This window comes from Nipponia nippon, unplaced genomic scaffold, assembly GCF_047370975.1.
Source record: "Nipponia nippon isolate SJK-2023a ecotype South Korea unplaced genomic scaffold, ASM4737097v1 scaffold_37, whole genome shotgun sequence".
NCBI classification, from domain to species: Eukaryota; Metazoa; Chordata; class Aves; order Pelecaniformes; family Threskiornithidae; genus Nipponia; species Nipponia nippon.
The window spans coordinates 1,109,974-1,122,298 of record NW_028262355.1 but is presented as its reverse complement, the minus strand read 5'-3'; the positions used below and the strand labels follow the sequence as shown (position 1 = coordinate 1,122,298).

The window sequence follows — 12,325 nt, the reverse complement described above, 5'->3', positions numbered from 1 at the left end:
ACTTGCTGGCGCTGGCACAAACTGCAGCCACCAAGCCTTCCCACGGATGTTTCGTTACAGCCTGCACCTTTCCCCAACAGGTTTTAGGGCTGACACACCAAAAAAAATGTTTTGCATCAGGAAGCTTCTGCGTAGTTCTTGCAGGGGAGGAGGAAGAGGAGGGAAACGGCCCGGTACTTCTTCCAAACAGATAAAGATGGATGGGGTAATCTGGGAGGAATTCACTATACCAAGAAGTTGGACTACTGGTACCATAAGGGACTTGGTCGCCAGCAGGGTTGCGGCCACGACACCGTTCACCTCTGGTAAATTCATGTTTGTGGCTCCGAGCGATGGGTTTTGCTCACGCTCACATAAACGCCCTCGCGGCCCGTTCCTCCTCGCCCTGCTCTCAGCTCTCGTGCAAACACAGGAATGGCTACCGACATCTGAAAAACTTCATAGGCTGTCTCCTGTGTCAATCTCAACTTCAATCTTCCATTTTTATTCATTAAAAAAAAGCATTGATATTATAATTATGGATATAAATTATATTTAAATCAAGTACTCAGGAAGCATGAAATAAGACTGTCTGCCAATTGCTGGGATTAAATGCATTTTGATAAATTCATGAGCATGAGAGCTCAAAGCAGTTCTGAAATGGCACGCAGCTTGGCCAAATATTATCTGAGCTGTATTTTAAACTGAAAATTAGGCATTAAAGATACAGTATGTTCCTTGATCTGGCGAACGCTGTCTGGGGTCTGTAGCTCCTGCAGCTGGAGATGCCACGCTAAATCCCTTTGAATGGGGTGCATTTCTCAGCCCATAGATTACACCCCAGAGCTTCATGGAAAATTTCTGCCTACAGACCTGCAGGAACTAATAGTACAGGCTTTTTTTTTGTGCAACTACGTACCGTATCGTATGCTATACAGCAAAGGATTGGCACGGAAAAAATAACTGGCTCAAGCACGCACACTCTCAAGAGGAAGGCAGACTTAAAAATGATCCTGTCATTTTTACAAGAGGAAAGGAAAGACAGACCAATCTTCAGGACTTTTTGCCCATTTTTGACATTTACTTCTGTTTCAAACCAGCTTTCAGAAAAGCAGCACGGGAGTTGCTGCCCTTTGAGAGCATCCCGGCTCCTTGCCTGGGGGCTGCCCTCTGGGTTTGGCTACCGATGCGAAAATAAACTGCCAGAGACTGCATGAACCGAGATGCGAAGATGACACAAAGCAAAGACCGAAGGGAGCTGCTTGTGACAAGCAAGGTGCTCCTCATTATGGTTTTGTCTGGTGGCAAAAGCACGGGGCAGGAGCCGGGAAAGGTGGCCAGCTCCCGTCCGTCTGACAGCAGCGGTCCCAGACAGATGAAGCTGCCAAATCTCAACTGAAGTTGGAGGATGGGTTGCGATCCAAAAAATATAGCGGGGCAGGTGGAGGAGCTGGTCTCCTCCGTGGGGAGGGTGGTGGCAGGGGATGCAGGAACAAAACCTGCCCAAAACCCAGATGTGTAGATGGGCAACTACAGGCTTTCTCCTTCCTTTATCTCACACCTATAAACCAGGACGGAATAAATGTCTTTGTCTCTCCTCTCCGTAGGCTGTTAGCTCGCCCATACAGGAGTTATTTCTTGCTCTTTTATTGTGCGTCCTTCTAGCAGAAAGGACCTTAACCCTGGGAAAGGTCTCTGCGTGGTACCATAAAAGAAGAAATTGCAGACAGTTTTGGTGCTGCAGACTTGCTTTCTCCATTCCTTCCTTTCCTTCTCAGCAGCGGCACAGCGAGGACCGACACCACGTTCACCCAGGCTCGGCCAAAGCCAGGCTCTCGCTGGGGCCCTTTGGCTGTTCTTCTTCGTGCAAGCAAACCAAAGTGGTTTCCCAGACCCGAGTAAGGAGGATGAAAAGATAGCCTAAAGGGATTTTCTCTTCTTTTACACTTGCTCCAAAAACACAGAGGAAGGCTGGGAAGGCTGCAGCCAACTGACTTCTTTGCAGAGCAGCCTTTTGCTTAAATAAAGACAAGAAATAAATACCATCTTTTTCCAGATTCCCGAAACAAGGGCACCTAAGCACACTCCTGTTTTCTGGAATAGTCTCATGCAAACCTTCTCGTTAGCAATGATTTTTGTTCGCAGACAGGTGAAGCATCTGAAACACTTGCAGAGGCTAATTTTCAGACTCATGAATAACAATCTTTCCCTTTCGCACTTACGGTGACATTTAAAACCAAAGTGGAGTACAGGGGCGCAGTTCTACACTTCACAGTGTGAATTAAATCTGCATACATTATGCAAAATATTCATTTTCACTTGTTTTCCTTTTGTTTTTATAATTATAAGTGTGAAGTAATTTATTCTGCTAAGATCCAGCCTGTATTACAAGGGAAAACTGAATTTGCTGGGTAGGCATAAGTAGCACTTGAAAAAATATCGCAGAGGTGTCAAACGTAAAATCACAGTGCCAACCGAGCCGGGGGTCTCGCCGATGAAGCCCACCTAAGATACAGCACGGAATAAAGCAGATTAAAACAGCGGTGGGGTTCACCAGCTCCCTCTCTCGGGGTTCCCCGCACCCCCCGTGCCCTCCACGTCGCTCTTCGAGGGGTCTATTTTGGAGGCTCCCAACAGCTCTCTTCCAGTGCTCTTCATCAAGGCGCATATTTATTTCTTAATTAAACTTAAGGCAGACTGGCTCAGCCTTTTTAAAATGAAAGCACTGCTCCTCCGGACTCCCACAGCCTCCCTGCTCGGCTGAAGCCCCCCCTTTCAGACCATGCTTTCTCCACCACTGCTCCTCCAGAGGTCAAGGAGATCTGGGGGGGACCTGCAGAGCACAGGGTAATTCAGGGTGGCAGCGACTCCGCTGGGAGTGGGTGGACGCGAGACAGGAGCATCGCTTCTGCAGGGGATGTCACCAACCCACGTGTGACCCAGGGACACCTGCAGAAGCGCCCCGTGCTGTAGATAAGCTAAAACAAATACGAGAGCTTCTCCAGTGCACGATACCCCCTCTCCTGATTTGCTCCAGGATCTACACAGCTTCTACTAATGCTGCCCAGAAATCGATATTTTAATTGATCAGGTGTAGCATTCAGAAGCAACTGGGTTATCAAACAGACAGAAAATTGCTCCTCTTAACCTCATACAAATTTTCAGCTGGTTTGGGTAGAATAATAATGGAGAGTTATCAACTTTGTAATAAAATTAGGTAAATATTTGTACATATAAAAGGATAAATCTCAGTCACCCTGGTTCTCCATTCATTTGTTTTTTTCTCTAGCATCAATCTACAGCACGGAAAGGAAGAACAGTGAAATTTTTATACGACTGAGGTGCATGCCAGTTATCTGCTACACTTCTGAGGGGAGAAAAGCCCAGCAAGTTTAGCATACTCAGCTGAAGCCCACGGCAACATATTTCTTGCCTACTCCCTGATTTTATACTCTCATGTAAAAGTTAAACATTTTTTCCCAAGAAAATGACCTTAAATTAGCGATCCAAACCCAGGCCCGGGCCACCCCAACTCCCATACCTTGCTTTATTAGCATGAGCGAAAAAGAATTTGTCCAAATTTTTATCAGAAGGAAAATTAACTGTTTATAAATCTGACTCTAAAAGCTTAGTTGACACCTCTTATGCCATCTTTAAATAAAACGTTGGAATGGAAAAAGCCCCTCTGGCTGTGGGGCTCAGTCAGTAGCTGGCACATCCCTGAAGCCTTTGGAGCCTGTCTCTGGTCTGGCTTCTGCTTTATGAACTCTCCCCAACCCCACTGCAAGAATTTTTCCTTCATTTTTTATGGTTTTTACACTTTTGTAGCACAATGACTCCGAGGAAGTTATTCCTGTTTTAGCCAGGTGGGGATCAGGCTCAGTGACTTCAAGAGGAGTCAGGCGTACCTAAGTTTTGTGGTATCAGACACAACTAAGCGCTTCCGAATACAAAATAAAATTCTATTTCTCTCTTGGAACCTGCGAGCCACAGGAGCATGGAACGACCTCGGGGAAGGATGCTGCGATGAGCAGAGACTGAAGCCCTGGCACATTTGCTACCCCCGTGTTTAAAGCACAAGGCAAACCCAAGCAGTTGGCTCTTCAAATGCAGCTGTAATAAAATAGTGGCTGTTGAAAAACTGAAAGGATACACCTGTGCCTAACTTCAAGAGAAAATAGAGAGAGAAGTAGACTATCCTTATCACTAGGTATAGGAATAATGAACCAATTATCCTTGGAGATGAACACCAGCTCAGAGGGTACCGCTGCAGGCAGGTACTGAACCCGATTTCTGTCCTGCACGTTCAATAAGCTCCTCGCTTCATTGCTACCTCTTCCAAAATCCGGTGGCAGAAGAAAAAGTCTGATGATTGCAACCGATAAGATGCAACCTGCCCACCCCGGGACCCCTCCATCCCCACTCACCATCCGAAAGCGTGGTGACCGTCACATCCTCGGTGGAGACGCCAGGGCCGTAGCGGTTGTAGGCGAGGAAGCGCAGGGTGTACTCGGTGAACTTCTTCAGCCCCTCCAGCCGGTAGGAGAGCCCATCCACCTCCACGTTCTAGCACACAGAGACGATAAACCAAGGGAAAACGTGACAGCCAGTGCCACGGCCGTGCCGAGGGATGACCGGATTAGAGGCGAGCTTTTCACTCTTTGAGAAGTAGAGCTAAATCCTTATCTAAGTTGATATAAAAGGCAATTTGTAACAGAGCGGCTTGGTACAGCTCGGTTCTCGGCGCTCGTCCGCAGCTTCAGGATGGAAGGGATTTCAGCGCCTCGGAGTTGTGTTTAGTTACTCAGGGCGCAGGAGAAAAGGGGTTTTTTTTTGGTTAAACGAGTTGCTGCCACTCCACAGGTAGGTGATAGGAAAAGAAGAAAATAAAGACAAAGAGACAAAGGGGAATTTTGGAGAAAAAAAGGAAGTAAAATAAAGAAAGCACAGAAAAAACGGGGACGGTATAAAAGTTCCCATAAGACTACTGAAGCACCTGCCACAAGACTACTGATGCCTGTGATTATCACGTGCTATCAAGTCACCAAAAAAAAAAAAAAGATATCTCCGCTTTCTTCCCTGCACTACTCTCTACTAAAAATCTATTCAGGCCATACTCTACCCACAGAGCTCATCTCCATCGCTACGGCTGCATTCCTATCAAATATCGGTTATTAAGCGGCCAGCGGGAAGCATCTGAGCAGTTTGCAGCCTGCAGAAAGCAAGGTTACTCATTTGCCGCTCGAAAGCATGGGCTCACGGCAGAGTTATGAGCACAATTAACTGCACAGCATCGACACCAATTTTTACTATGAGCATCTGTCAGTCTGGAGAGAAAATGCATCATTTCTAGCCTGGATTCGTATTATTTTACCCTCCTACTTGAAAGGAGTCACAAGAAGCAACTAAAGATATATATTCTACAAAGATCGCATGTACAAACTGCCATTAATGTGTTGATGGTTTTGCACAATGTAAAGGGGGAGTCTAAAAGGTCTTTGAATGCTCTTTGGTGTTAGTCTGAAATTTCAGCGTAAAGCTGAGGAACGGTTAATATATAATAGGATGCCTCTTCTACCTCCTGAACCCATTTTATACTGGTGAAAATTTTTTTTGCTTGATTTGCTCTTTTATCACCGGTCTGTGCAACATTTACCTAACCTGGAGAATTAACCTGTAAAACCTCTCACTTTGAGCCTTTACAGTGCTCTAAAGACCTGCAGATGCCTACACCAAGTATCTCCTTTTCACGGGGACCACTCACCTGCTCTCTTCCAGTCGCCGTCTCCGTACAGAAGAGCCTGTAGCCTTGAACGGGGCCATTTGCATAGGCAGGGGGATCCCAGGAGACGAGAATCGAGGTAGGTGAGGTAGACACAGCCCGCAGGTTTTCCACCGGCCCGGGAACTTGCACTGCACAGATAGGAAAGGACAGCGTGAAAGCCCCGTTCCAGCATCCCCCACCACTGCAGCTTTGGCCCCCAACATGCGGCACGACCAGAGTGCATCTCCGGGGGATGCCGATAACAGCACTTCTTCAGCACTGTACGCCTCAGAAACTCCAAACAAAATAACAAAAGGGATGATAAACCCATGGAAAATACACTGCGGAAGGGCTGTTGCAGATTTAGCAGCGTGAATACATGAAATACCGAAAAGGGTTGTTCCATCTAGGCTACATCTCTGTGCTGCTGGCTCAGAGGATGGACTTCATCTTCAAATTGAATTTCTGGGAAATAATTTGCACAAATATCTAACGCACGCAATAGATGCATTTACCTTGCGGTAGCAGGAAATCAGAGACACGCAAATCTGATCATTCAAGGCCAGTTCAAGCTAAGGCCTGCCATTAGAGGAGCCATTAGAAAAACCCGCAGGCAAACACCAACGCACAACCCAACACAACCAAAGTCATCTCATAAACACACTAACTGCAAGCTTAAAGTTGCTTTCATGTGAGGCACCGCTTCGTAGCGTGGGTTTCTGTTCCAGCTCTGTATGTACCAGCTTGCTGCTATTAAATTATAAATTGATTTGGTGCGCCGCAGCTGGCTTTGGTTTCTTTTAGCAAGCAATTAGCCTTCAACATTCCTCTCCTAGCTTCTACTTATACCATCTGCGCATATCGGGCACATGTACCTGTTTATGCTATTTGTTTAATCTCCTTTACACGTCACTCGCTCTATTTTAGCTGCCTGAGGGACCACAGATGACGGCTGAGACGAAGCACGAAGGGCAGCCCTCGGCACGCTCTAACGAACGAGGGAGCCCACAAAGGCTGGCCTTTAGGCTGGTGTTGCCCCGTTTAGCAGTGGCATGAAACTGCTCCTGCAAAGTCACAGGAACCTGGTAGCACGGAGCAAGGCGATAGATTTGGTCAGAAGACATCACACAGCTCTTCACATAAAGCCCTGGGCTGATCTTGGAGCTGATCCGCTTTGAGCATGGGCTGGACCAGAGACCTCTCATCATCTGCAAACCCTAATTTGCCCTTAAAATTTAGGCCTCAGTAGTATAAGCTCCAATATTAATGCGTACTCCCAGTTCTGCTCTTAAATAATATTCCTGTGTTTGCAAAGTGCCCAGCATTTAGAGAAATTACAGGGCTCGTTACAAGCTCATCTTATAAACCAAATAACAACAATAAACGCATTAAAATATCCCATCCTTGAAACTAGTCTCTGGTTCGATCAGTTCTGAAAATACAGAGGTTTGCAATAGGTTTTAGCCTTAAGTAGAAATTATTTGAAATGCAAAATTTAGATTGCCTTGATGCCAGATCCCGCTGGTGGGTGAAGAAGCACACAACTCCTCTTCAAATGGCGACACAAAACAATCCCTTATCATTCTTAAGGAAACCATTCTGGGTCACCTTTTGTTATACAGACTACCTTCCAATGCTCCGGTTTCACTCTGAATGCAAATTATCACACATCAACTCCATCATGCTTTTGGATGGCAGCTTAAATCGTTTATTAAAACAAAAAAAAAGCTTTTAATAAACTCCTATAGCTACTAGCAGTACCAGAAAATCACTCCCCGCAGGTCTCTGCTGGACCTAACCCCAGCGACAACTGATGTTTGGAGACGAGGCTCTCTCTAGCTTATCTGTGCCTTCATCTCGAACTCCAGCAAAACTGGCAGGAAAAAAAAAAAGAATTAGAATTGTGGCAAAAACGTAAAGGTCAAGCAGGAGGTTATTTCAGAAAATCTTCCGCACCAAATAGTACCTTTTTACTTTCAATAGGGAGTGTGCTGTGGCATAAAACAAACTCACAAGCTATTGTGCGACCGGCAGATAACAGAATTACAGCCCCTAGAAGAGGCTTTCCGCAAAGTTCCATCCCCATTACGAGGCAGTTTCACGCTAACAGCTCTCTTTAAATCTGTAAGCGTGCGGCGAGCAGCGACAGCCGAGGAGCCCAACCCCGCGCTCCCCGGATCCGTCAAACAGGGATGGCAGAGCCGGGCATCGGAGAAAGCGCCCAGAACCGTCATCAACAAAACACAGATAGCCTTTGATCACAAGTAATTCCAGGTTTAGATGCGACGTAGATATACTTAAAATATTTTTATTTCCTTCACCCAGCTTTCCTTTTCATTCTATTGCAATATTTCTGACAGCCACACTAATGTGCTTAAGGTCTCAGTATTTTCAGCACACGCAAAGCGTTTAATAATCTCTCCTGATCCCTTCTCTCAAATGATAATCTGGTGAAAATTGGCATTAAGTTTTAAATCTTTTCCTAAATTCTTTTTTCTAAATAGCAGACAGGCCCTAGAACTGCTTTACATTCCATTAAAAGAAGACATTAAATCACGTTTCTTCTAAAGGCGGTCTTTTACAACGAACAGCATCCTTTCTCTAAGAAAAAAAGGATAAACGAAAGAGGGCAGGCAGCTGACTGATGCGTCTTCTTTTACCATGGGCTCCACATAACGCTTCGATATATTCCCAAAACCGCCATTCCTCTGAGAACGCCCTTCCGCTCTCATAAAAGATCGGTTCAGCGCCTCAGACTGTTTCACAAATACAAGCTCCAACAACTGCTTGCAAAGAGTTTGACGCTGCTCTCGCAACTGCCAGTGTTGGGGTTATTTGGTGGAATTACTCCTATTCAGTAGCCGTAAAGGCAATCAGGCCCAAAGCCAGAAATGGTCGAATGCTTTACTTTTTGCTTTTTTTTTCAATGCTGATTTTAGAACTATGCATTAACTGCCTTTCTGTTATTGCTAATGTTAGCTGTTGGTGTGGCTGATCTTGTATTACTGGGGTGAATCCACACTGTGCTCTAAGAATTTGCCTCACACTGCCCCAAAAGCCAATGTTCCTGGGGCTGAAAGATGACCTCTACCATAGGCACCTGACATATACCTTGATTTTAGGCGTATATTCTTGCAGAAGTACCGGTGTTCCTACCATATTCATTGCAGAGCAGAACTGTTGTGTTTCTAATCTGAGCTGGCCCCGGCAAAGAGGGCTGTCCTCCATGTAAATGGTATGTCTTGCGTTTAATCTTCCAGCAGTTCTCAAATCTTACAGACTATGGGCTCTTTTTGGAGCTAACCTCCTGCCAGCAGTCCATATAAACCCAAAGAGGTCACGTGCAATTGGCAATAGGTGAAGTGCCTCCAGAGAACGTCCGTAACTCATTCCCTCCCTCCATCTTACAGAGCAGGAGCACTGCACATCTGTGTCCTGTCCTGGCTGCTGATGCACCACAGGGCAAGCTGAGAGCCTCTGGCAAGAGAAACACCGCACAGATTCATAGAATCATAGAATACCAGACCTCAAGGATCATCTGGTCCAACCTTTCAATTCATACCTCCAGAGTACAAGTTGAGTCAATGCAGCTTGACTTTGGGGTCAGCAGACCCAGAGGAGCTTATCAGGAGGGCTTCACAGCTTGAAGTGGGCAATAGCTGCCAGGAAGACCTGGCCACTTGTAGGGTATGAGGGCTTTTAAACCTCTAGTAACCCTGCAAAGTTTGATTTATTGTAGGAGCAGAAAGGGCTGGCATCTCTGCATGCCATTGAAAGCATTTATAGAATCATGGAATCGTTTAGGTTGGAAAAGACCCTTAAGATCATCGAGTCCAACCATTAACCCAGCACTGCCAAGGCCACCACTAAACCATGTCCCTAAGCACCACATCTACCCATCTTCTAAATACCTCCAGGGATGGGGACTCAGCCCCTTCCCTGGGCAGCCTGTGCCAGGGCCTGACAACCCTTTCGGTGAAGAAATTTTTCCTAATATCCAACCTAAACCTGCCCTGGCGCAGCGTGAGGCCGTTTCCTCTTGGTCCTATAATTTCTTTATTGAGAGACTCTGCTATTGACCCCATCCATTTTCAGTTCCATAAAACCAGACGTCTGTGTAGCCAACTGCTCCTCAAAACCCGCAGGAACATAATTTCTACTCTCATGAGCCTTCATTGCTCTTGCACAGAGATTTCCTCTTTGCTATTGTTCACTTAAACTTTTGATAATAATAGTTAACAAGATACAAGAAAGATACAAGTGCCTAAAATAGGAATGTAGGCAACTACGTCAAAAATTGCTTGGCAACTGCCTGAACATGCTAAATAGCTCTCCCAAACCTGACATGTTTATAAGTTTCTGAAGCTCTGCCTTCTGCACCCTGGGCCACCCTGCCTGAGCCGGTGGGAACCCAGCTCATACCGAAGCCCCACCGGAGACCCAGGAGAGGAGCACCTGAACTCCACAAGCACAGCTCCAGCATGTAAAGAGTTAGTTACCCTAAGATCGGTGCCTTAAGCTCTATCACAAGACACTGACCTTCTTTCAGAGCTATTGATGGGCTCCAGCCTCGGGCTCTAAGACGTATTGATGCAGAATTATGCACGGCAGCCTTTGGACAAGAAAGCAGAGTCTAAAGACCACCTTGAAGTTGAATGCCCAAATCTGAGGTGAAAGGATCATGGTCCTACTTGTTTTCTCCCTCCTTCTGGTCCCAGAAGTCTTGACTTTTGCTGCCTATAGTCCAAGCCAACCTCCTGCCTAATGGCCATGATGCTCCTGCACCAAGTGCGCCATTCAAGGCCTTCATGCTCTGAATCCTTTCAGGTAGAAGAGAGTATTAAACCTTTGCATTAAACCTTCCCAGGAGAGAGACTGTTCCACCACCATGCTTTTATAAGGAAAACAAAACCACTTATCCCAACACAGTTTTTTTAAAGGAATAAGCCTGTTAATTCTGTGTTAGGCTTCCTTGGTCTCCAGCTCTGTGTCAGGCTAGCCGTCTCCATCACGAAAGCTGCTTTTTTAAAACATTTTTCCTAGTGATTCATTCTTCGCTATAATGAGATGCAATGATTAAAATGTTCTTGTTATTACATTTCACTTTTTGTTTAAACAGCTGGTTCTGTGCTGATCTGCACTGAAAACATTTCAAACATAAAACATTTATGAAGCCACTTGCAGTTATTGATAATAGAGTGGATGCTTTGATTGTGCCTTTGATTCCCCCCCCCCCTTCTTTCTCTGTAGTTAACAGCTTTAACGATATTTCATTAAAATCTGGTTCCATGCTGCACGAAAAGATGCAACTTCAGAGAGCCTGCAGGCAGTATAATTATTAACACAGTGAAACCTGCTTCACCGCGCTGGACACGCTCTGAAGACGTGACAGTTGTTTGGCAGGACTGCCCTGGCTGCCTCTGGTGCTATCCACAAGAGCCAGCGTTGAAGTCAGCTCTTGGAAGTAGCTGTCATTTATATTTCCACAGAGTCTTCTGGTTTTCATTAGTTTTCCCTTTAACTCTTCACGTGGCGCCCAGCTGCGCACCACAGATGGATGCGTGAACCTAATATTCTTCGATTTGCTAAGGAACACGGGACCAGGGATGGTGCCACCAAGCAATGCGATAGAGGCGGCTCAGCTCCGAACGCTGCAGCGAAGGGAAAGTGCCTCCTTGGAGCTGCCTTTACAGGAGGAGGTTTGGAAACATGTCCTCCTCCACCCTCCTGCTGTGGAGGGGCAGGGGCTCCGGGGGAGGATGGGGAGCTCAGGGCACCTGTGCATCGCCAGAGGCCCCGACTGTGCCAGTGGGGCACAATGCCACAACACAAATTCTAGAAAGTCTGAACCAAGAGGCAGGTGGGAGGGTGGGGTTAGCTTCTTATCCTGGTATCCAGCAATAGGACACATGGGAATGGCTCAAAGCTGTGCCGGCGAGGTTTAGACTGGACATTAGGAAGCATTTCTTTACCGAGAGGGTGGTCAAACCCTGGAACAGGCGTCCTAGAGAGGTGCTCGATGCCCCAAGCCTGGCAGTGTTTAAGAGGCATTTGCACAATGCCCATAACAACATGCTTTAACTTTTGGTCAGCCCTGGAGTGGTCAGGGACTAGCAGCTGGACTAGATGATTGCTGTAGGTCCCTTCCAACTGAAATAGTCTAGTTTATTCTTGCCAAATAAGTCCTTGGCCAGAAATGAGTAAAAGAGTGGCAGCAGAAGCAGCTCAACACCTATACAGGCTCATAATAAGGAAATAATAATAAAGAAACCTTAAAAAGCATCGTCAGTACCCAGCATTTCCACTCCCATGCTTATTTTGCCTGACTTTCGAACATTTCAGCATATATCAGTGCATATCATGTAGCAGCGTGCAGTTCTAGGAATTGAACTGCTGTAACCAACCTGTTAGCCCTGCTACTGAGCTCAGAAAGAGAACAATATTTTAAATAATTTCCTCTTATTATTATTACAAGATACTGATGGGCTGTATTTGTGGCAGGAAAGCCCCAAGACTGTGGATGGAGGAAGAAGTAGTCTATTGTAACTGTTTGCACTGGGGAGAAAAATCTCTCAGTGAATC

At 46.0% G+C, this 12,325-nt stretch overlaps 1 protein-coding gene across 2 annotated transcripts in view; it reads right to left on the bottom strand.

Moving 5' to 3' along the window:
- Positions 1-12,325, bottom strand: part of DCC (DCC netrin 1 receptor) — a 606,037-nt gene that overhangs the window by 162,779 nt on the left and 430,933 nt on the right. For both annotated transcript variants that reach the window (XM_087772741.1, XM_087772742.1), the window contains exons 10-11: positions 5,744-5,892; positions 4,407-4,545 (exon numbers count right to left, since the gene is read on the bottom strand). In XM_087772741.1, coding sequence (XP_087628867.1) covers positions 4,407-4,545; positions 5,744-5,892 — 288 coding nt within the window. The remainder of the gene's footprint in view (positions 1-4,406; positions 4,546-5,743; positions 5,893-12,325) is intronic.